Source organism: Diabrotica virgifera, chromosome 9, assembly GCF_917563875.1.
Source record: "Diabrotica virgifera virgifera chromosome 9, PGI_DIABVI_V3a".
Classification (NCBI taxonomy): domain Eukaryota; kingdom Metazoa; phylum Arthropoda; class Insecta; order Coleoptera; family Chrysomelidae; genus Diabrotica; species Diabrotica virgifera.
The window spans coordinates 56,690,798-56,717,374 of NC_065451.1; the positions used below are offsets into that span (position 1 = coordinate 56,690,798).

The 26,577-nt window shown below is 31.6% G+C and overlaps 1 protein-coding gene across 1 annotated transcript in view; it reads left to right on the forward strand.

The window, feature by feature from the left end:
* LOC114339583 (dynein axonemal heavy chain 1-like) overlaps window positions 1–26,577 on the forward strand; it is a 452,416-nt gene that overhangs the window by 302,215 nt on the left and 123,624 nt on the right. Inside the window, exon 12 of the mRNA XM_050660135.1 lies at window positions 9,638–9,807. Coding sequence (XP_050516092.1) covers window positions 9,638–9,807 — 170 coding nt within the window. The remainder of the gene's footprint in view (window positions 1–9,637; window positions 9,808–26,577) is intronic.

Genomic DNA, 26,577 nt, shown 5'->3' on the forward strand with positions numbered 1-26,577 from the left:
CCAATAGGAATCATACCAGATATTTCTCTACCAATCAAATGGTCAGAAAAACTCTCAAGACATCCCTCGAACGCCATGATGGTTTTACTTTCAACCAATTACAAATACTTAAACTTCGCAATAACAAAATCCCTTGAGTTTACACGAAATGCGATGACTCACAATATTACAGTTAGTCTTTAGAACCAATATTTAAGAGCTTTACTAAAAGCAATCGACTAATCCTTCCTGCTCTAATACAACCCTCAATAAATTTGTGTCTGAGAAAGTCATAAACCTAAGACTCTAGTCTACAAATGCCATAAAAACCTTTATACTCTTGAGTCTTTACTTAACGTGGAACCTCTTTGAAAAATATTCCGTTTACAATTGTGTAGGATATAAACAATTTGGGGCACCTTTGTACACCAAATTTCAAAGAATCGCAAGAACCGAAATAAACATCCAAATCCCGTGAGAATTGAATAACGCCATACTCTGCCTATGCGGAATATCGATATACAGGGCGTAGCGAAAGTATTACTGGGTCGGAATTTCAAATATTCAAACGGTGGGACTTTGAGCGTGTTTCAATATTATACACAGATTATACAACATATGACAGAAGCTCGAAACAAATAACAAACAATGAAAAGCCCTATAGATTGCCACGTGGATTGCACTGATAAGAATCGAAAATTATGATGCAACGTAAATGACAGTTAAAGGGGCCCTATGTATAAGCGGAGCTGGGCTAAGCTGGAGCTTAAAATTTGTTGGTGCAACCAGGCATTAATTACTTAATGTAACGTAATGTAAGCTAACATTTACTAATTGCTTAAAACATTAGTTTTATTTTTGTTTGTTTTATGGCATAGACTTGGGTGTCAATTAGCCAGTCACAACTTTTTTGTTTTCTATTCATGCATAAAGAAGGCAATGAGGTCCATAGAGTTCCATAGCAAACTCTTCCACAGCTTTCTACTCAGTTCAAAAGCTGCAGCTGGTCGCTATGGACTATCCAAGTTGCTCACCACATTTTTCCATTATACATCTTCTTCTTTTTCTTTTTTCATATGTACATAATATACCTATCAAATTATCAGGATTAATAAATTTAGAGGTTAATTATAGTTTCAGAGATAAATTTCATTAAACAATCATATATATTTTTCATATATATTTTTGCTGTTCAGAGACAATAGATAGGATATATCAAAGGTGGAAAAACATTACATTTTATTAAATCTTCGATTAAATTATAGGTGTATGGATTGTATTTTGTACACTCAAAGAAAGTGTGCTTTAAATCACCCACCTTCTGACATTCAGTACAAAGATTTGAATCAAAAACTTGAATTCTTGCTAGATGTAGAGGGAAACATGCATGTCCAAACTTCATTCTGATTAATGTTGTTATATATCTTCGAGGTACTACATAATTTTTAAACCAAATCATATTTGGAACAGAAGGTCGAATCAGTGAATACTGAGATTTGGAATGTTTACAAAGATCCCGCCATAATTGACTCCACTGATTTTTAACTCGATGCTTAATAGTGTTAACTAAATCAGATATGCAAAACCTTAGATGATTTGAAGAACCATACTCAATAGCTTTTTTAGACAAACTATCAACATATTCATTATGCATTAGTCCTATATGAGCCTTAACCCATAAAAAGTTCACTCTTCTTTTATTTTTATAAATTTCAAAAAGGATTTTCTTAATTAGTAGGATATAAATATTTGAATTTTTATTGGGAAAATCTATAGTTTGAATAGCAAGAAGAACAGAGAGTGAATCGGAAATAACTGTTGCAGATATACCTTCTGATTTTTTAAAATATTGCAGGGCCTCATAAACATTTTTCTATTTTAGTAGCAGGTATGTAAAAGCACATCCAGTGCCAACTAATGTCTTAGATGCATCTGTATATATATTTACAGAGTCTAGCCAAATCTCTAAGAATATTCTTACGAGCTAATATCACTCTTTTCATGGTAACTTGGTTTTACTAATTTAACTGTATATAAAAGATAATGAAAATCTTCAAGTCCAAAGCCATCAATCACGTTATAATCACAGTCAAAATTTGACAGATCTTGAAAAGCCTCGCAAAGTGGAGACGAGTTCTTTAGCTTCCAGTATTTATTAGTTAAATCCGCTACATTCAGCATGTTAACATTTTGGTAAAGACCGATATTTAAGTAACGAATTTTCATTAAAAATTTTTGGCTGAGATATTTTCTTCTATTATTGAGTGGAATTTCTTAAGGTTCTACATGTAAAGCTTTATTTGAAGTTGATTTCATAGCTCCCAAACAGATACGGAGTCCTAAGTTCTGTACAACGTCTATTTTGTTTAAAATATGTTTAGAAGCTGATCCATATAGAATACATCCATAATCAGTTATAGATTTAATACATGATCGGTATAAAAGCAAGGAAGTTTCAACATCAGCTCCCCACCAAGTCCTTGAAATTGCTTTAAGAAAATTTAGACCCTTATTACATCGATTTATCATAAAGTCAATATGTAATTTCCAAGTCAATTTACGATCCAAAATCATTCCCAAATATTTATTGGAAGAAGAAAATGCGTAGTCGTAGCCATTAAGTTTTAAATTCCCTATTTTTGGGATATTATGTCTAGTGAAAATACAGACAGTAGATTTATTTTGAGCTATTTCGAATCCGTTTTGATTCAACCATGAATTAACACAATACTGAATTCGTACTAAGGTTTGTACCGAGTTATCATAAGTTTTGGCCTGTGAATACAGAAGAAAATCATCAGCTATTATATTATTTGAAATTTAAAAATGTCAGTAGGGACTTTATTCAAATCCGCAGTATACACATTAAACAAAAGAGGACTCAATACTGATCCCTGTGGTAGTCCTAAATTATTATATCTAGGACCTACCATTAGGTTTACAGTGTTTTTAGATTTAGATAATTTATTGGTCTAGAAGAGATTGTGTAATTTAAATGCTCTTAAACAGGACTTAGTTTTCACAAAGAAGCTTATTTATGGCCCTAATTTAAGCAAAACAATGGGTTTTCATTCCAGACACACTTCTGGGTCCAACTTAAAAAAGGCTGAGTTACGAATAACGCGAGTCTGTACGTTTAGACTAAGAGCCGCTATAGGTGAAATTTCTTAATCATTTTAGGCACGACGGGACCCTATAACTTAAATAGTAGAACCTAAAAGAAAACATTTGAGCACTGTGCCGTCACTTTTCAGTGGCACATGCGTCTACAGTGGCGCATCAAACTTTCCACTTATGGACGGGATACATAAATTAAAAAATACCCTCCCTCATTACCAGAATTTAATTTTTTTCATTTTTTTAAGTTCTATGTGATTAAGACATAAGATTCATCGTAATTTTAACCCACCACCCCCTTCTCCCTGCCCCCACCATCAAAAACTTTATTTTTCGATTTTATTTTTTTTTTGGTGGGATGCAATCAATTTTAAAATTTCAAAAAATGCACAGGCATAGTTAAGGCTTTTATAAAATACGTCTATTTTTTATAGATCTGTAGGTTAAGTGTACATAACCTCAAAAAATTTTTAAAATTTGTTTTTTGGAAAAAAGTATATAACTTTTTTTGGGGGATAGCTCTGCAGATCTAATTTTTTCTTAGTCTTGTGTATTTTATCAAGCATTATATTTCTAATTTTTTCAGATTTTTCTGTAACGCTGGTCACCTTCAAAAATCCAAAAAACTGTTTTTTAAGGGGGTTTTGGGGGGTTTGAACGTGTTTTTCCAATTTTTAAATATTCTAAAGTACTCAGTTACTTCAAGTTATATATAACCTATAAAAACAAAATTGATTTGATATATTATGAAATCTATAAAATAGGGAAAATCCCCCAAAACCCCCAAAAAATAGTTTTTCGGATTTTTGAAGGTGGGCAGCCTTACGGAAAAATCTGAAAAAAATTAATATAGTGTCTGATAAAATACACAAGATTAAGAAAAAATTAGACCTGCAGCTATTCCCCAAAAAAATTTACACGCTTTTTTGAAAAAAAATGTCTTTTAATTTTTTGAGGTTATGTACACTCTACCTATGGGTCTATAAAAAATAGGCATGTTTTATAACAGCCTCATCTATGCGTGTGAATTTTTTTAAATATTAAAATTGATTGCATCCCACCAAAAAAAAATAAAAATGAAAAATGAAGTTTTTGATGGTGGGGCAGGCGGAAGGGGGTGGAGGGTTAAAATTACGCTGAATCCTATGTGTTAATCACATAGAACTTAAAAAAATAAAAAAAATTTAATTTTGTTGGTAAGGGAGGGTAACTTTTAATTTATTTATCCCGTCCATAAGTGGAAAGTTTGATGCGCCACTGTCGACGCATGTGCCACTGAAAAGTGACGGCACAGTGTTCAAACGTTTTCTTTTAGGTTCTACTATTTAAGTTATAGGGTCCCATCGTGCCTAAAATGATTAAGAAATTTCACCTATAGCGGCTCTTAGTCTAGTTGGTTGATAAATTTACTCTAGACGCAGAAAAAGAAATACTACAATCTGTATGCACTGTTGGATGAATTTTATGCACTGGAAATGTAATTATGCATGTCCACTGTCCACCCATTTTTCAATTCTAGACTTTATCTGACGTCATCTCGGATACAATGCAAAAATTCAATAGGTTATGTGTTTAAAAATCGATTAAATGTCCTGGTCTATGATTTAAGGATCTATGTTGATATTTAAGTAAATTTTGAGACACATAGTTATTTTTGCACGATAAATTTTTACGTCCCTACATTTGAACATACTTCGCTCATATTAAATACAGTGGATTTCGGAGTTTCACATTCGTCCACGTCACCAGTGGCGGCTGGTCTGTAAGTGAAGGGGGAGGTCATATCCGGTGGTTCAAGATTTTTTTGGAAAAACAAGACCTACAAATCCCATTTTAAATAATTTCTTATTAGACAAGGCGAAATCGGCGGGTTCGAAGGGAACAATATTCCCATGAGATTTTTTTGCATAATCACATTCGTGAGACATCCCAGAATAAGGTTCAAGAAGTCGCCCACGTGAAAAGTGGGCCAATTTTTTTTAACAATTTTTTTAATCACATTGCAAGAATCAATATTTTGGCCCGAACAGTTTTTTCTTGAATTTTTTGGACCATTCTGGACAAAAAAGATCTCTTATAATTTTTCTCTAAAGTTGATCGTTTTCGACTTATAAGCAATTTAAAATTGAAAAAAACGAAAAATGGCGATTTTCAAGGCTTAATAACTCGGTTAAAAGTTATTATTATGAAAGTCAATATATGACTAAATCAAAGTTTAAAGCCTCCCCTACAAGATACTGAAGAAATTTTTGTCATTATTTTATTACTAAGCTGTTATTTTTAAGTAAAAATAATAAGCGCCAGACACGTGTACGGCATCTGTAAATGCTGAGTGCGAGAGAGAAGCCGTTCCAGCAGTCCAATTGTGCATCTTACTCGCATTCACATTTACAACCGCGTCAATACGATGTAACTGCTCATTGTTATTAATTAAAAATAACAGCTTAGTAGTAAATTTATGACACAGATTTCTTCAGGATCATGTAGCGGAGACTTTAAACTTTGATTTAGTCACTTTCTGACTTTCATAATAATAATTTTTAACCGAGTTATTAAGTGTTAAAAATGGCCATTTTCGCATTTTTCAAATTTTAAATTGCTTATAACTCAAAAAAGATTAACTTTAGAGAAAAATTATAACAGACCTTTTTTGTCCAGAATGGTCCAAAAAATCTAAAAAAAAAATTAGATCGGGCCAAAAATATTGATTTTTGCAATTTGATTAAAAAAAAAATTGTTAAAAAATAATTGGCCCACTTTTCACGTGGGCGACTTTATGAACCTTATTCTGGGATGTCTCACGAATGTGATTATGCAAAAATATCTCATGGGAATATTTTTCCCAACGAACCCGCCGTTTCCGCCTTGTCTATATTCCATCATCTGTACTGGTTTCTTATAACTTATTTTGCAATATGTTTTTTAAAGGACATCGCAAACATCTTATGGAAAATATAATGTCACTCAAATTCAATAAAATTTATACGATTAGATTCGTTTTAATATAACGATCAATTCTTATCATTGCGCCAACTCTTAATTATGATTAATTACGGCGCAAATTGCAATTAAAATTTATCGAAATCACATTTTTGGAGTCCATAAAATGTTAGTTTACAATCATTATTGCTCTGAGTGCTATTCATAACAGCTTAAATCCCGCTAGGCCTAAGCGGATTAGTGAAACTAATCCGCTGATTTATGGAGTACCGAAAATCTGGGTATTTTAAAATATTTTTTCTCTCTCTAAATTATGTACCTACCCATTTGATTTCAGATTTATTTATATCAATTTCTGCCCTTATTTTTGAAAATAGAGAGTTGGCGCAATGATAAGATTTGATCGTTAATTTAAAACGAATCTATTGGTATAAATTTTATTGAATTTGAGTGACATTATATTTTCCATAAGATGTGTGCGATGTCCTTTAAGCGGATCTTTATTTGACAAGTAAATATGAAATAAGTAAAAGGAACAAGTCTTCATTACTAATTGTCAAATAAATCAGATAAATAGTATGATATAATATGTAATTATAACAGCCAGAATATCAACAAACTGCTTAAACTCAAAACCTTAAATAAATAAAAACTTACATTTTTATGCGGATTTAAAAAATAAATCGATTCTTCTTCAATATAATTTCATTTGGCGTTGGAGTTCATTTATACTAACCACTACCAAAAATCTATAATAAAATAATATTAATCTCACGAACGCAATTAACTTAACTTTGTAAATTCCGAACTAATCTTACTCCCTGCGTAGATAGTCATGTCTCAACCGTAGATCTACGGTCTACGGTCAATGACCACGATGGTACCAACTTGCATATAAGAGCGTATTTTCGTGAACGTTCGGAATCCCAGTGCTGTATTCTCACAGTGAGGTCAAATAAATTTCTTGACCATCGTGAATGTTCGTATTTGGCTGTTTAAGAGTAATATTGCGGTAGTTTCAGTCAAAGATAAATTTGACTTTTCGGTACTGTCAAACAGCTCGTATTTCATGTTTTTTTATCGCTAATCTTTTGGCGGCATCTTTGTTGCTATATTTACAACAACAAAATGACTGAAAAGTTAATACAATAAAAGCAAAATTTAACTTTGAACGATACTATTGTATTCCGAACATTTTTAATACACAAAATTTTCTTTTTTTAAGGAAATAATTACATTATAATCGTTTGATCGTACAATTATTACAGGGAGGTCATTGACCAATTTACCTAAAGGGATAACCGCCACTGCACGTCACTATTGTCAGAATTGTCTCTTTCGTCATTATCATGGAGTTCCTCAACTATGTCAGTAATACGGAACTTAGGGCTCTCTGCCAATGAAAGCAAATATCGCTAACAATGAATGCAAATTTATCCAAATCTAAAATTTCCTTAACGACTGCGGTAAGGAAATTTTACTGAACTGAAAGAGATGCGCAAGGGATATATTGTCCTCTCCATGAAAACACTGATCAAATAATGTGATCAAATAATATGACGTCACAAGTGTCCGCGCGCTTTTTCGATCGCTTGAAATGATTTATAGGCCAGGAACTGAATCTTTTCACCTCGCAATTTTTACAGAATGGATCGATTTGTTTGAAAATTTGAGAATAAGTAGTGGATAGTCCAAGGATCAAAATCTATTTGATTCCGAAAGACGCTTTTACCGTGGGGGTGGTTGCCACCCCATCTCGGGAGTGGAAATTTTTTATTATATTTTGACTACAAAAGTTGATAATAACATTCATTGTCAGTAAAAAATATTTTATACATTTTTTTTGATAAAATTAATAGTTTTGGAGTTATTTGCTAGCGAAAGTGTTTTGTATAAAAAATCAATGTTTTTCGATATACCTACTCATTTACGATTCACTCAATTTTCGCTGTAGAAAACATTTTTTCAAACCAAGTTCTTGGGAATTAAATAACCTACAATTTTATATTGAAACAGTTTTTCGCATCTCTGATGCTAATCTTTCTATTCTAAAGAAAACGGCATTTTTACCAAACTACAAAAATTCGATATTCGCTTTTAACTCCATCCAGTTTTTTAAAAACAAATCATTCTAAGCGAGTTAAACTTCTAGAATCTATATAATAATACATAAATAAATAAAAGTGAATAAGGCCATTGACTAAAAACACCGCTAACTTACATTATTATGCTTCCAACTTGATTTCTCATTTTTTTTTTTCAAAAAAATATATTGATTTTTTAACCATAACTTTTTATTTTTTATCTTAGAAAGTTTGGTAAAAAATAATTTTGTAGGGTTTACAAGATCTGTAAGCCTATTAATACTAAATATTTTTAAAATTCTCAGTCGCAAAAAGAGGTGACTTTGAAAGGGTTGCTAAAGGTGGTTTTTTGCATGTTATTACAAGTTTTAATTGTCAATAGCTCACTCAATTTTTGTCGTAGAAAAATCTTTTGCAAACCATGTTCTTGGGAATTAAATAAGCTACAATTTCATATTGAAACATTTTTTCGTATCTCTGATGCTAATATTGCTATTTTGAAGAAAAACCATTTTTTTAAACTACAAAAATTCGTTATTCGTTTAACTCCATTTTTTTTAAAACTAATCGTTCTATGCCGGTTAAACTTCTAAAACCTATTAATAATATATAAATGAAAAAGACCAAATAAGGTCAATGACTAATTTTGATTAGGGTGGTGATTAGGGGGTTGTTTGCGATCACTTTTAGCTGAAAAATAGGGACTGACATTCTTTTCATTATAAGTTACTTAATTTTTGAGCTAGAGACTTTCCTTTTATTTCTGAAAATAGATATTTTTAAGTAGGTACAAATTAGTTTAAACAAGTTGTCCTCGAAAAATGCATAGTTTTCCCGTCTTTTGACTTTGAAACTACAATATTTAGCATTTGAAGAAGAAGAGCCAACATATAATAAATTATGGCTCGATTACTCTTGGTCTTAAAGAAAATTAAAAAAAAAACGGTTTTGTTTATTTTTTCAAAGGGTACATTTTTGTTAAGTAAAGTTGTTTTGTTTGATAAAACGAAATCTTTTGGAGTTATTAGCAGAAAATTTATTAAAAATATTGATTTTTTCGATATAAAACTAACACGTTCGAAAGCGAATAAATCGAAAACTATCAATTTTATCAAAAAAACGTATAGAACGTTTTTGCTTAGAATGAACGTTTTTACCAACTTTTGCAATTAAAATATAATAAAATATTTCCGCCCCCTAGATTGGGTGGCAACGACCCCTTGGACTATCCACTCAGGCAAATCGATCTATTCTGTAAAAATTGCGAGGTTTTGTCCTATTTTAAGCTTCATTACTTGGACTATTAAGTACACAGTCGATTTTAAATTTGTATCTCTAAATTATGAAGCTTGAAATTTTGGCGAAATTTTATTTTAAACGAAAATGAACTTTATTATGTAATAAAATAAAAATTAGCAAGTTCTCTATTCCCAAAATCACATTCACTGTTAATTAAAAATGACTTTTATTAAAAAAAAATTTGAAGGAGTATAATATGGTCAAATTAACTTTTTTAGGAAGGCAAAGTCTCACTCGGCTTGCTGCCTTTATGTCCGAATATAGCTGCTTTCAAATAGAATTAACGAAAGCATACGGGCAAAACGAATGGAGAGATAATGTGAAACACTTGATGCTGTCAGCTGGATTGCAACGAAGAGAAACTGTATTTTTGTTCTCAGATACACAGGTAAGTGATACCAAAATATCGCACCTCCATTTAAACAGTGTCATAAGTCAAAAAAGCAAAGTATCCAGAAAACGACGTTTAAAATTTGTGCCAGAATTTTTCCGGGTTTAATTCAAAAACTGTTAGAATTAGTATAATAGCTATTATATTAGTTATGTTAGAATTAGTATAAAATATTTGAAAAAGTATTTTTTTGAGTTTTTTGAGTTGTGACACTATACAGATAAAATAACGAAAAACTTACCAAATATTATTTATCAAAAGTGGCTCTTGGAGTACTGAATATATCATTATTCATTATTATAGTCTGGTTAACAGGCGTATACTTTTTAATTATGTAACTTAAATACAATGAACAACATTGAACAAAAAGGGAATAAGCCACAATTTTACCTAAAAATGATTTTATTAACGTTTCGACGTTATTAAAATTAACGATTTATTAAAACGTTATTTTAAATATTATTATATTTAACGATTTTATTAAAACCCACAGTATGGTGGAGATATGTAGATGATGTGTTTTCCATATGGCCTCATAGATCGGAATTGTTGGATACGTTCCTGAATATTATAAACGATCAAGAAGAGACAATAAAGTTTACAATGGAAAAGGAATACAATAACACCCTACCTTTCCTCGATGTTTTGGTCTCAAAGAAGGATACTGGATATGAGACTCAAGTGTATAGAAAACCAACACACAACAACAGATATCTCAATTACAAATCAAATCATAACATCAACGTTAAAAAGGGAATCATTAAATCCTTATATGATAGAGCCAAAATTACTTGTTCTAACGAAAATTCATTTTTAGAAGAAAAACAATTGTTAACATCTGTTTTATTAAAAAATGATTATCCCATATCGTTTATAAATAAGGAATTGTCAAGATTGGATCGAATGGAACAGAACAACTTAGAACGGGATCCTACAACATTCACAAGAAATAATACAAGGAAAATATCAATACCATATGTAAAAGGACTATCCGAGAAACTTAAAACAATAGGAAATAAATTCAACATATCAACAACATTCAAAACAACAAACACATTGAGATCTATTCTATCTAAAACTAAACCTAATAGTGAACAAGAAAGAACAAAGAATTGTATTTATAAAATACCTTGTGAATGCGAACAATTTTATATAGGTGAAACGTCAAGACCATTAGACGTTAGAGTAAATGAACATCAGTCTTATATAAAAAATAGAGAATTTGATAGATCTCAAATATGTCAACACGCATGGGATAATGAACATAGAGTTCAGTGGAGAGATTCAAGTATAGTCCTAAAAGAAGCAGATAGTAAAAAGAGAAAAATCAAAGAAGCGGCTCTAATTATGCTAAATGAAACCAATTGTGTCGCAAATTCCTCGGTAGAATGCAGTAGGATGTGGTTACCCATACTAAAGGAGGAAGTCAATAGAAAGAAAATACCACAATTAGTAAATCAGTAACATATCGAGTTAGTACATATTTAGTATTTTAGTATTATTTAAAATTTAAAATATCAAGTCAGAATTTGGTATTAGTTTTGAGAGTTAACTAAATGTAAACCCAAATACTTGCGATGTCGGGATAGTATCACGAGGTTTTTTCTGGTTTTCCCTCGTGATTTACTATGGAATCTCTAACGCGAGAATTTCAGTACCACCGTTGCATTTGGTTGTCTTTTTAAAGACAGATCACATGCTATGATTTTTTGTGGCGGCTATTCTTGAGTTGGGATTGATTTCATGTAATCGAATGAACTATCTTTTAGTAAAGTCGTCCCAGGAACGCAACTCATCAATATTGGCAATAGCATTTTTAAAGTCGTCTACTTTAAAATGTATAATACGTGTCTGAATTGCCGATATAAATGAGTCAGATTAAATAAATTATTAGAAGAATTTTTTACTAAGCAACAACATTTTTGTTTATTTAATATTATTTTGTATTTTGACAACGACACCCGACTTGGGCGTCGAAACGTTAATAAAATCATTTTTAGGTAAAATTGTGGCTTATTTCCCATTTGAATATACTTGATTATAAAAATGCCACAAGAAAATAGCTTCAGAACAACATTGAACAAAAAATACTGCAAAAAGAAATATATCAGTGATAAATGTGTCATTATTCTTGAACACATACGCAGATTGTTTTGAATAAAGTAAGCGCATATACTGTCTTAACTCGACAAACGACGCTTTATAAACATCTTAGATGGACAAATGCTTTGCACAAGTCGATATGTGACACTGTTTAAGTTCGATACACCTTTGATTTTGTTTAATCATATAATGAGTCTGGTGTCATCTAACGACAAGTACTTGAACTATAAACGTAACACTTTTTGAGATAAGATTTTGTAGATTTATTAAACTGGTGGTGTAATCAAAACGTTTGTATTTTTTTCAGTTGTGACACTATTTAAGGTACGACATGTGTAAAGACGGGTTAAGTTAATTGTTTTTAAATATTTTTGCTGTTCATAAATTTTGTGTAATCCAATATTTCTTTGGTAATTTTTCACCACTCTTCTTTTTTGCAGTGCCTATATCTTTCGATGTTGGCGGCCATCATGGCAATCCTTACTTTGGCACACTTGTAAAAATATTTGTGGTTATTGTGTTAAACTAGCCAGAAAATCCAGTCCATATCTCTCACTTCTCCTCATACCGTGTCCAGAATATTCGATTTTAGCTGTTTCTTATTGTGGCTAACAACTCTTTTCTATTTATATTCTTAATAAAACACCCTGATCAGAAACGTGGTCATTATTAGGACTCGACGATAAAGCCAGATTTCAAAAGCCACAATTTTCTTGCAGCTGCCGTCTATGAGAGTCCACAATTCAACTACGAGCAACAATAAAGAAAATATTCTTCTGCTTAATGTGCCTTGTCCGTTGCGGACGTTGGCAATCACCATATCAATTTTAATTTTGTTTGCGGCTTTTTCTTTCGATCGATGTTAGTCCAAACAATTGGCGTAAGTTTCCAAGCTATGAGTGTCTTCTTCTTCCGGGTCAGCGTTCTCATAATCATGTCTCATAACCCAAACAGCACAGTACGTTTTGAGTACGTACAATTTTGGTACTGTACGTACATGATGTAAAATATACGTTTTAAGTACGTACACTGGGGTACATACCAGTGCGTACAGAAGAGTACGTACTATTACGTCTTAAGTATGTACCGTGAGCAGAGCTAAAGCATATTTATTATGTTAGGTTAGGTTACAATAACCTAATTTATTTGGTTAGGAATTTTCCACCGCTCTGGGTTAGGATCCTAGTATTGTTACTTTCTTCCTGGTTGTGTATTTGGATTTGAGATTTATTTTCGATTTGATCCCTGTTCTAATAATAGGTGTGTACGTATTAATTATTAAATACCTATTACTGAGTACAGTTTTGATGTGATAATTTATTGCAAGACAGTTTCATTTAGATATTTTTTTACTTATTTTTGGTGTTGGTGTTTTCTGTTATCTTATTGAGGTGAGTAAACTTTCAAGAAAAAGGAATCAGAATAAAAATTAAATTTATTTTTTTAAATAATAATAAAGATATATTCACCTATATTTACTTTTATTTACATAAATCATCATAAGTGTGTATAGTATGTACATAATATGTATAATATATAGTATGTACTAGGTACATACCTTCAATACGGACTAGGTACGTACCTTCAGTACGTACTAGGTATGTACCATCAATTGGAAAATGTACGTCTTATGTACGTATTAAGTACGTACTTCGTACAGCAAAGTACGTACATCGTACATACTTTATGTCCCATCAGTACGTACTTAGTTTGTCTTATGTACGTACTTGTGCTTACTGGGGTATGACTGAGGTATTTAAGTTTTTCTTTCCTTTTTGTTTTTCATTCGGCTTAATACCTCTACGTTGGCGGTTTGATTCGTCCAGGATATCTTGAGGATACGTTGGTACACCCATATTTCTAATGCCTGTAGCTTTTTCATTAATGTTTCCGATATTGTCCAGGCCTCTGTGCCATACAGCAGTACTGGAAATACGTAGCATTTTAGCAGCCGTATTTTTATTATTGTTCTGAAGCTATTATTATTTTGTATTTTGATAACGACTTTCGAAGTGGATGTCGAAACGTCAACGAATTAATTTTAAATTAAAATTGGCTTTGTTTCCCAAATAAATTAGTAAACTACATAATGATGCCACAAGCAAATGACTTCAAAACAATATTAAAATCCCGTATTTTTAGGTGTAGAGATAATATGTCACAATGCTTATAGTTATTTATGTACCAAGTCAGTAAAGTTACTCTTTATCAAACGAGTCTGATATTATGAGCAGAGCGAGTGTAGCGGGCGAGGCGAATAAGAGATGAGTTTGATAAAGAGTAACTTTACTGACGTGGTGCATAAAAAAAATTTATCGCCAACATAATTTGATATTGGCTTTAACACTTACTTACAATTTATAATTTAAGAGGAAACAGTAGCGATCAACAGGTAGCGAATACGCGTTCCAAGATTGCGGCTGTAATTTTGAATAATTTTTTACAGAGCCCAATTTGAAAAATATATTAATATGTGGAAATTACTCCGTAATTAAATACAACATTAAAAAACGAGCCTGTACCGCCATTAAGAAAAACAAAAAAAATACACTTTCTTCAAATAAATTTTTTATTCGGTGCCTAGATTTTGTGTCATTTTGGACTACTAATGAAATAAAAAATTTTAGTAGTTCCAAAATGACACAAAATCTAGGCATCGGATAAAAAAATTTATTTGAAGAAAGTGTATTCTTTGTTCTTCTTAACCCTTAAACGCCCAAGGGTGGGTAAAAAATGTCCACCTAATGCGTATTCCCTTGTAACATAATTATTACGTGTTTAATTTTTTTTAAAAATCATTTATTGTTAAAAGACAGCCCATTATCCAATGTTAATTTGGTTCTACCAATATTTTTGAAAATAAAAGCGGCATCTTGAGTTAAATATGGATGGGCATAAAAAGTACACCCTTGGCAAAACTTGTTACTAAAGGTTTCTATATAATTTCTCGTTGGTAGGAAGATAATCCATATAATTATCGATGTATAATTACATAATCTACATAATTATCCGCCAATGAGGAGGCTGAAAGAAAGAATATGGAGAAAATCGACAAATCTGAAATACTGGTATGTTAATTTTGATGTACATTGTAATTTTGTTGTAAGGTTTGTAAATTGTTTATATTAATATTTTAGAAGATGCTGTGTTTATTAAGCATAATATTCTTAAGTTTAATCCATTTTCAACAACTCTCTATAAATATATTAGCTATTTTCGAGGTGGACATTTTTTACCCACCCTTGGGCGTACATGGAACCTAAAAAAGGTTGGGCGTTTAAGGGTTAATGGCGGTACAGGCTCGTTTTATTAATATTGTATTTAAGTCGTAAATTTTATACAATATTTTTAATAATTAAAGTAAATAAATTGCAAGTAACTCAAATAAATAATCGATTACTGCCATCGACCACTTACATTCAATCTCGATTAATCGCTGCAGGTAAAGTAAAATTCTTTTTTCAGTACAATAAAGTTTTACTTTACTGCCGCAAATGAAGGCAAATGAATACAATAATGGATGACTTTAGTGACAGTTGGCGATAAAATATATTATTTCTCATGTTGCTCTGGCCTTTTCAACTCTAGATGGTATTTCGGTTGTTTGATCCCATTTCAAGGTGACGACTGTTCAAAAGTATACATATGAGTCTACGTGTTAAATTAATTCGATTTTTATTTCCAGTTGTATAGAAAACATCATAACATCTTAAACCAGATATATTCACCGTCTTCACCATTAACAGGCTAAATCAGTGTCATCATTTTTTTTTCGAAAGTTCTGCGAACTTTCAGCAGTGCGATAGCAGTGCGTCGGCAGTACAACAGTGACAATAATTATAATACTCATGAGCTTGCTAAATGTAACGCAGTCAGTCAAGTTCGATTTATTTTTATAGATAATCGATTTTGAGTAATTTCAATCTGATACAAAAGGATTCGTCTTCGAGCGTTCAACGAAGCAACACCTAATTAGTTTAATCACAACTAGTTTTTGCGGTTTGTTTATAAACGTTGAGTACTAAAAGTGAAAAGTGTAAATTATCGACAAAAATTACCGATACTTGGACATTTACTGTAAGTTATTTAATTTATTTAATTAAATCGACTTATTACCAATGATTGCGTGTTAGTGTAAGGACCGTACTCAGGTTCCGTAGATCAATATGAACGAAGCTTCATCATCAAATGTTTTTCCTCAACAAGAAATTCCCAAAAATGATACTACTTCACCAAAGTTATATTCAACAGTTTTAAATGAACCTACCAGTATATTATTCCCTTCCAAAAAACAAGCGGTTCTATTAAATTCAGTTCCAAATTCAAAAATCGAGGATTACCTGAATGCTGTAGCCAACTCAGTTGACCCCAAAAATATACTTGCAATATCCCGAATTGTTAATGATCGTATATGCATCTACTTCACTTCAGAAAATATTGTTGAAACATTTTTGAAAACAGACAATGGGATAATAATAGTAAATCAACATCGCATTCAAGCTAGAAAGCTAATTACTCCAAATGAAAAACTAATAATTTCTAATGTACCTCCTTCCATACCACATAACGTCATAGAAAATGAACTCAAGAAGATAGGAATCTATCAAATAACACCAGTAGATTTTCTACGGATCGGAACATCAAATCCTAGTTTTAGGCATATCATTAGTTTTCGACGTTTTACTTATATAGCCCCTAAAAATCTTGAAAATCTTCCCGATTCAATATTAATTAACCACGATCAATCGAACCACCGAATATATTTCTCACTAGAAAAACAAACGTGCTTTATTTGTAAACAAACTAATCATTTAGCATCTCGATGCCCAAATTCTAATAACCAATCCACCGATGACAATACAATAAACATTTCCCAATCACAATGTGATCAATCTATTAGTTCACTACAAAATAAAACTCAACCAACAGCAAATTCTCCCGTACTTACTAAACATATCAGTAATTCACAACCTACTGAAACAACCACTTCAACCACACAACAAAACTCTACTGAAACAATCACTTCACTCGCACCACAAAACTCTACTGAAACATTCACTGCACTCACACCACAAACCTCCACTCCAACAATCACTTCACCCGCACCAAAAAACTCTACATCTTTCGATAACTCCCAAACAATGGTGACGGAACCGGTTAAAACAAATGAAACTATAGCAGCAACTCAAACAGAAGGGCAAACACCTAAAAGAAATGCTTCTGATCTAACTTCTCCTGAAACAGAGGGTGGAAGTCCTTTTAAAGAACCCATTACAAAACACAAAAGAACAAAAACAGATCTCCAAACCCATCATAACGTAGCTGAAGATCTTACGACCTGTACAGTGAATTTTTTCCAAGATAAGTCGAACAGTAGCTGTTTAAGTCAAGAAGAGTTAATAGATTTATTTGAAAACGCTCACGGATCTCCAGATCCACTTAGTATTGCTAAAATATACACGGAAGATATCGAAGGGTTAATAGATCTCTTAAAAAAGCTTTATCCAGTGCTATCACATAGATACTTGAAATCTCGATGTACAAGACTGAGGAATAAGCTTAGCAAACTACAGGATGACTATTCTTCTACAGATTTTAGCGACACACCCACTAATTAAAAACATTCAACTCCATAATTCAATGGAATCTGAACGGGTTTTACACCCGTCTAGAAGAATTCAAATTACTAATGTCAAAATTCACACCGTCCATCATTTGTCTACAAGAGACACACTTTAAACAGCAGAAATTTTATAAACTAAAAAACTATACACCATATATTAAAAATAGACTTAATGCAAACCAGGCTAGTGGAGGGACAGCTATTTATGTACATAACCAATATAATACTGAAATAATAGATTTAAATACACAATTAGAGGCTATAGCAATATCTCTGAAAGGACCTCAAAAAATAAACATCTGCAATATATACATTCCTCCCGGTACTGATCCTTCAGCTCGCGAATTATCAGACCTTTTTAATCAAATTCCTCAACCACGAATTATTTTAGGCGACTTCAATGCACATCATGTCCTATGGGGCTCAAGTAAATCAGATAGTCTAGGGCGTAAAATTGAACAAATTATAACTAACCTTAATGTCAACTTACTTAATGACGGTAGTATTACAAGATTTAATGTCTCTACAGGTGGCGGTTCAGCGATTGATTTAACTCTATGTGACCCTGTTTTACAACCTGGACTGTCTTGGCAAGTAACACCTTATCTACATGGAAGTGATCACTTCCCAATATTAATAACAAATAATAATGTAACTCCCTCTTCTATCCCGTCTAATAAATGGAATCTAAAGCATGCCGACTGGTCTTTATATTCTTCTTTAATATCTCGATCCGTATCTGAGCTAACTCCTCCCAGCGATGACCATGCAAGTATTAATCATATAGTTTCCAGTTTTATTCAGCTTATAACAACAGCTGCAGAATTATCCGTAGGTTTTATAAAATTTCCAAAAAAACACCCTCCAGTTCCTTGGTGGAATCAAGAATGTAAAGTAGCAATCAGAGAGTCAAAAAGTTCTTTTTACAAATTTAAAAAATTTCCTACACTTCAAAACCAACTCGAATATAAGCAAAAGAGAGCCTACTGTAGATATATATTGAAGAAAAGTAGGCGAGAAGCGTGGAAAACATATGTCTCGTCCTTAAATTCATCTACTCCTATTTCCGAAGTTTGGAAAATGATTAATAAAATGAATGGTAAAAAATCCTTCAATACAATCCATTATTTAGAATATAACAATCTTACTTGCTCGACGAAAGAACAAATAACTGCTCTACTAGCTGATACATATCTAAGACACTCCAGTAATGACAGTATCTCTACTAAGTCCATAATACACAAACAAAATTTAGAGAACACTTACATAGATTTAGAGGATCATACAGATTCTCCTCTTAATGCCATACTCTCAATGGATGAGTTACTATATTCATTAAACTGTATAAAAGATACCAGTCCTGGACCTGATAACATTCCAGTTACATTTTTAAAATCATTACCAGAAGAAGGTAAACAATACTTACTAAAAATTTACAATTTTATCTGGACAAAAAATGTATTTCCAGATAGTTGGTACCAGTCAATTATTATTCCAGTCATTAAGCATGGGAAAAGTAAATCAGACCCTGAGTCCTATCGACCGATCTCGCTGACATGTTCTATATGTAAAATTCTGGAGAAAATGGTAAGCAACAGACTACTGTGGTATCTAGAAGATAAACAACTTCTTACCCCTATTCAAAGTGGTTTTAGGAAATCAAGGTCTACTTTAGATAATCTAGTTGATATAGAATCCGAGATTCATGAAGCATTTGGATGCAATCAAGAGTGTTTAGCAGTTTTCTTTGACATAACTCATGCGTATGATACAATTTGGAGATCTGACATATTAAAAAACTTATCCAGATGGTCAATCAAAGGTAACATCCTCAAATTTATAAAAAATTTTCTAAAATTTCGTCAGTTTAGAGTTCGTGTAGATAATGTTTTTTCAGAGCCAACAACGCAAACTAACGGTATCCCACAAGGTTCTACACTAAGCGTAATACTGTTCCTTATTGCGATTAATGATATCTCTAAATCCTTTAGTTCATTAGTAAAAGCACGCTTATATGCTGATGATCTTGTCATATTTTCTAGAGGGAAAAATGTTTTAACACTTACCAGATATATACAAGCCTCTATCAATCAACTAGAAAATTGGTCAGAGAGATGTGGTCTACAGTTTTGTCCAAACAAAACAAAAGCAATTTTCTTTAGCAAGAACCCAAAAAACATCATATTACCACCTAATCTCACCTTAAACTCGTTACCTATTGCTTATGTTGAATCAACTACCTTTTTAGGAATGAAATTAGATCATAGGTTAACCTGGAAAGATCATATCTTTCATCTTCGACAAACAACTCAAAATGGCCTAAGTTTATTAAAAAGCATATCTCACAAACAATGGGGAGCCGATTTCCAAACACTCATAACTGTCTACAGAACGCTTATTCGTTCTAAACTAGATTATGGCGCAGTTGCTTACAATTCAGCCAAAGCACCAATACTTAAATTACTAGATCCTGTACATAATACAGCGATAAGAATAGCGCTGGGAGCTCATCATACTAGCCCGATTGAAAGCTTATACTGTGAATCAGGTGAACCTTCCCTCCAACTAAGAAGAAATTTCCTCAGCCTTGTATATGCAGCTAAATTGTCGGCTAATCCACATATACCGACATTTAAAAACACGTTTGCCGACAGATTCACATCGACATTTAACACCTCACAAAGATTAAGTCCGCCGTTTTATATCCGGATACAGAGATTACAAAATAGCTTAAACATACATTTTCCTGAGACATACAATGTAACTAACCTTAAACATCAACCTCCTTGGAGAATACAGCTGCCTATTTGTGATACAAGTCTTACTATCCACGACAAATATGACACACCACATAGTATAATTAAAAAGAAAGCAGCAGAGAAATTAAACTCTGCTAAGAACTTCCACATTTTTACAGATGCGTCTAAATCTGACAATGGGGTAGGGGCTTCTTTTACAACTTTACACCAAGACTTCTCCTTCTCACTGTCCCTTAGATCAACCGTATTTTCAGCAGAACTTCTTGCTATTTTGCAAGCAATAACATTTGTAAACAATAAAAACATAAAAAATTCTTTGATAATAACTGACTCTTTAAGTGCCCTCAGCTCTATTAAACAGTTATACGCAAAACATCCCATCTTATTGCTTATAAAGTCAGAACTAATGAGATGTCAAGAAAACGATCGATTTGTTAAATTTCTTTGGGTTCCGTCACACTGTGGTATAACTGGAAATGAAAAAGCTGATCAGTTAGCAAGGGAGGCAACAGAAAATCCACAATCAACATTAGTCACTAAATGCGTTCATAGCGACCTGAAGCAACATTTTAAAAACAAAATAAGTGAGAATTGGCAACTTCACTGGAGCAATTCAGAGACATCTATGAAGAACATTAAAGAAGAGGTAGCTGTATACAATCTCCCACAAAAGCGACGAGACCAAGTATGCATCTCTAGGTTGCGTATAGGTCACACGAAGTTGACACACGATTACCTTCTAAGTGGCGAACAAGTTCCCATTTGCTACAGTTGTGATAGTGTAACCACCGTGAACCATGTGCTAGTGGACTGCCCTTTATACACCCTAGAGCGACATCAAGTTGGATTACCGACTACATCTAAAGAGTGCCTAAACGGGTTAAATAACGACAGAACTATAAGCTTTTTAAGAAATGCAAGACTCGTTCACAAAATTTAATGTAACATTTTAGCCATTTATGTAATTATTGTACCATGCTAATGACCCTTAGTGGTTGATGCAATTTTGTAAATAAAAAAAAAAAAAAAAATCTGATACAAAATCTAGAGATGGGATAATAAAGTTTATTTGAAGAAGGTGTATTTATTATTCTTCTTAATAGCGGTACAGACTCGTTTTTTGAATAATTAATTAAATTGTAGATTAATACAGTCCATCTAATTTACTTACCGTTGCACGTTATTATCTACGTTAGAGATCTAAGTTGACATTGTTGCCCAATTACAAAAAATTCTTGAATTCATTTTAAATCAAATACATCACAAAATCTTTGCGGAAGTGGATTATACAGCAAAACAAATTAATATTCAATGTAAATAAATAAAAACTTTAGAAATATAAAACAAGAATTAAGTTATAATTTTACGTTAAAGTACATAATAAAAGCAGTAAATATAATGAAACAAATACTTATAGTACCTAAAGAATATAAACAATCATCACCGCAACTGTCAAATAAATGTTACCAATTTATGCCAAAATATCACCTGCGTTCGATTATAGTAACAGTGTATTCCGAACAAATGTGCTTCATAAAAACGCTTTATAATCGATTTATACAAATTAAATGAAACATATTATTGTGTATTTATTTAAGTTGACATTAATAGAAATCTTTAAATTTTATTTCTACGCGTATATAATATAATATGTCTAGTGGCTGTAATGCTAGTGTACTCGGCAAAGTGATTCTAAAAAAGAACACACCTATCGCCTAAATATTTCGTGTTGGTACCATGTGACGTCACGGGCTATGACGCGGATGACGTGCAACGGTAAGTAAATTAGATGGAATATACTTTCCGAATACTTAACATACTTCTAAAATTGTGCTCTGTACCGCCATTCTTTACTATATTACGAATATGTGTGCCGAATATCTCGACAAAATTTTCAAAATTAAAGCTGTAATCTTGGAACGCGTTTTCCGCTCGCTGATGTAGCCTCTTAATATTAATTTTTTATATTTTGAATGTGTGTTACTTTGAACACGCATGTAATAAGTCTGGATCCCGCGTACCAGAAAAATAATATATGTGTATTTTGTACGCACGTAAGAAGTTACACTTTAATTATAGGATTTTGAATCAATGTACTTTAAACAGTTTATTTATATTTTATTTAAATATTAAACCAATTTTAATACTTTCCAAAAATTTTTATTAAATCAATACCAAAAATTAAAAAAAAATAAAAGAATAAAACACACGCAAACACATTGAAAAATTAAACAAAGAAATGATTTCTTAATCCAAGTAATGAAGCTCAAAATAGGACAAAACCTCGCAATTTATACGGAATGAATAGATTTTCTTGAAAATTTGAGAATAAGTAGTGGAGAGTCCAGGGTTGAATTTCTGTATCATGCCGAAATGCGCTTTTACCATGGGGGTGGTTGCCGCCCCATCTCGAGGGTGAAAATTTTTTATTATATTTTAATCGCAAAAGTTTGTAAAAACGTTCATTCTAAACAAAAAACGTGCTACACATCTTTTTGATAAAATTGACAATTTTAGATTTATTCGCTATCGAAACTGTTAGTTTTACATCGACAAAATCATTGTTTTAAATAAGTTTTCTGCTAATAACTCCAAAAAGTTTTCGTTTTATCAAAACAAATTTACTTAAAAATGTACCGTTTGAAAAAATAAACAAAACCGTTTTTTAAATTTTCTTTAAGACCAATAGTAATCGAGCTATACTTTATTATAAATATGTTGGCACTTCTTCCTCAAATGCTAAATATTGTAGATTCAAAGTCAAAAGACGGGAAAACTATCCATTTTTCGAGGACAACTTGTTTAAACTAATTTAATGTACTTAAAAATATCTACCTCAAGAAACAAAAAAAGTCTCTAGCTCAAAAATTAAGGCTATGGGTACATAATTCGCAAATATTTTACGTGTATCCCTACTTTTTCTGTCTTTACACGGCAAATGACGTGTAGTAAAATTCACACTGGTATGAATATGTAAACATTACTAGAATGTCATTCTACTTGAAAATATCATCATTAATTTAAAGAGATGGCTTTTGAATATTCTTGGATAACTGTTATTTTTATAATTGGAAATTATTAATTCAGTTAATAAATGTGATAATTTTTTCACTAACTGTGTATTCAGTGATTGTAATAATTTATTTGTACAACAAAGACTAATACTCAATCGAGAAAAGAGGAAAAGTGTTAAAGTGATTTTTTAATAATATATTGTTATGGAACGCTTACAATTTTGAACATCTCTAACAACAAAATACTTGGATCACAGAATATATTTATCCTGATGTATTCTCTGCTTGGATCTTCCACAAATAATCACAATAAATAACTTTTTATTAAATTCACGTCTTAAATCAATTATTTATCAAATACACTATATTTCAATAATATTTAATCAATAACTCAACATATTCCCGATGCAATGTCAAATATTTAAAATTGTCACTGATTGTCAGTGTTTGACTGACAATATATGCTGACAATATTATATTCGGCTGAGTGCGTTGTAAGACAAAGATAGATTTGGAAAATATTACCACGGCATTGTGTTTATTTTTTTCGAATCCTGAAAAAACCAATAAATATTTTTGAAAAATTTAAACGCAGAATGAAAGACTAAATTATTAACGAGGACCGAAAGTCCCTTAGAATAAATAAAAAGTCTATTTTGAATGATATATTTGAAATTAAAAATCACACTAAATTTTCTCTTAGCTTTTCACCCCTGTAACTTATTAAAATAAACATTATAGAAGTTCTCAGGGACTTTCAGCCCTCGCTAATAACGTGATCTTTCATTCTGCGTTTAAATTTTTCAAAAATACTTATTAGTTTTGTCAGGATTCGAAAAAAATGAATCCCCATTTGAATAGCATTGCAGCCGAAAATACGTACCGATCCTCTTAAGTGACTTATAATGAAAAGAATGTCAGTCCCTATGTTTTTCAGCGAAAAAGTAATCGCAAGGAACCCCCTAATCACCACCCTACTTAAAATTAATCATTGACCTTAATTGGTCTTTTTTATTTATGTATTATTAATAGGTTCTAGAAGTTTGTCCGGCTTAGTATGATTAGTTTTAACAAAAAAGGAGTTAAAAGCGAATAAAGAATTTTTTTAGTTTGAAAAAAAATGGCCTTTTCTTCAGAATAGCCAGCTTAGCATCAAAGATACGAAAAAATGTTTCAATATAAAATTGTAGCTTATTTAATTTCCAAGAACCTGGTTTGCAAAATTTTTTTCTAAGGCAAAAGTTGAGTGAGCTATTGACAATTAAAATTTGCAATAACATGCAAAAACCACATTTACCAACCCTTTCAAAAGCACCTCTTTTTGCGACTGAGCATTAAAAAGATTCTTGTAAAACCCTACAAAATTATTTTTACCAAACTTTCTAAGATTAAAAATAAAAGTTACGGTTAAAAAATCAATATATTTTTTTGAAAAAAAAAAAGAAGACATCCAATTGGAAGCATAATAATGTAAGTTAGCGGTGTTTTTAGTTATGGGCCTTATTCATTCCTATTTATTTATGTATTATTAATAGATTCTAGAAGTTTGATTGGCTTAGAATAATTAGTTTTTAAAAAACTAGAGTTAAAAGCGAATAACGAATTTTTGTAGCTTGGTAAAAGATGCCATTTTCTTAAGAATAGAAAGATTAGCATCGGAGATACGAAAAAATGTTTCAATATAAAGTTATAGGTTAGTTAATTCCCAAGAACTTGGTTTGAAAAATTTTTTTACGGCAAAAATTGAGTGAATCGTAAATGAGTATATCGAAAAACGTTGATTTATTCTATACAAAACTAACACTTTCGATAGCGAATAAATCGAAAACTATTAATTTTATCAAAAGAAAAATGTATAGAACATTTTTTGCTTACAATTAATGTTTTTATCAACTTTTGCGGTCAAAATATAATAAAAAATTTCCACCTCCGAGATGGGTGGCAACCACCCCTAAGGTAAAATCGCCTTTCGGAATCATATAGATTTTGATCCTTGGACTATCCACTACTTATTCACAAATTTTCAAGCAAATCGATCCATTCTGTAAAAATTGCGAGGTAAAAAGCTTCGGTTCCTGTCCTATCTGAACAATAATTATTGTTGAAAAAATTTTTAACCAAATACGTATTTGCTGAAAAAAAAATATAATAAATATACATACAATCATAACATGTATAAAATAAATAAAAAAAATAAAAATTTGCATTGGGGATCGAACCTGCTTATATCAGGTTGTTAGATTTTGAAATCAACGTACGCAAAATTTAGCTACCGAGACATATGAGTGATGTGGGAAGATACACCAACTGAACGTTTTAAACTTTTTTGACAGTTGCTTATTCTCTTAGTTTAAAAATCAGTTTGATTCTTGTGGAATTAAAATATTAAAATACAACAAAATATAGAGTAAGAAAACAATATATTAAATGAAGATTGGTAGAAATTTTGTTGGTAATCAAATAATGTAAATAAGCATTACCTACTAGCTAGGAACATTTTCCAAATAGGTATGTAATTTTTTATTAAAATACTAAAACTTTTACAATTACCTACTTGTTGCAAGTCACTACAATCATAAACTTGCTTTTTGTCTCTGTCCTCACAACAATAAAAACTAATATACACAACATTTGTTTACCCATAACCTCCATATTGAACAATTATTGACAGGTCATTTTAATACCCAATCAAAGCACGTATACGTACAGAGCTGCGCCCAGGACCAACACTTTTGATGAATTCGCGCACATATACATTTACTGCCAACGCGCCTAAAGAAGTATAACTTGATTGAAGTGTCTAGTCGGACAAACTTTGATGTAGGGGAACACTGGAACAGGGGAAGTTTTATTTGTGGAACAGGTTAAAAATTTGTAACGTCCGACTACGAAAACCTTACATGTATTTTGTCGGATAGAACTTCCAATTGATTTGTTGTCCTTTCATTAAACTCTCATGCAAAAAGCAGACTGCTATTTATCACCAACATAATTCCTGTCATTCAACATTGTCGGACTTATTAATATGCCCAGTTGATGATAAATACCAATCTGATTTTTGCATGAGAGAGTTTAATGAAAGGGTAACAAATCAATTGGAAGTTCTGTCCGACAAAATACATGTGAGGCTTTTGTCAAGGTTTGTCCGACTAGACAACGTTAAACTATTACCAAATTTTCAGGTTGCTATTAATTAATTTTTTTTGGTACGCGAGATCCAGGTTTATAAGCACATGTAGAATTTTACATAGATACAATCATATATTAT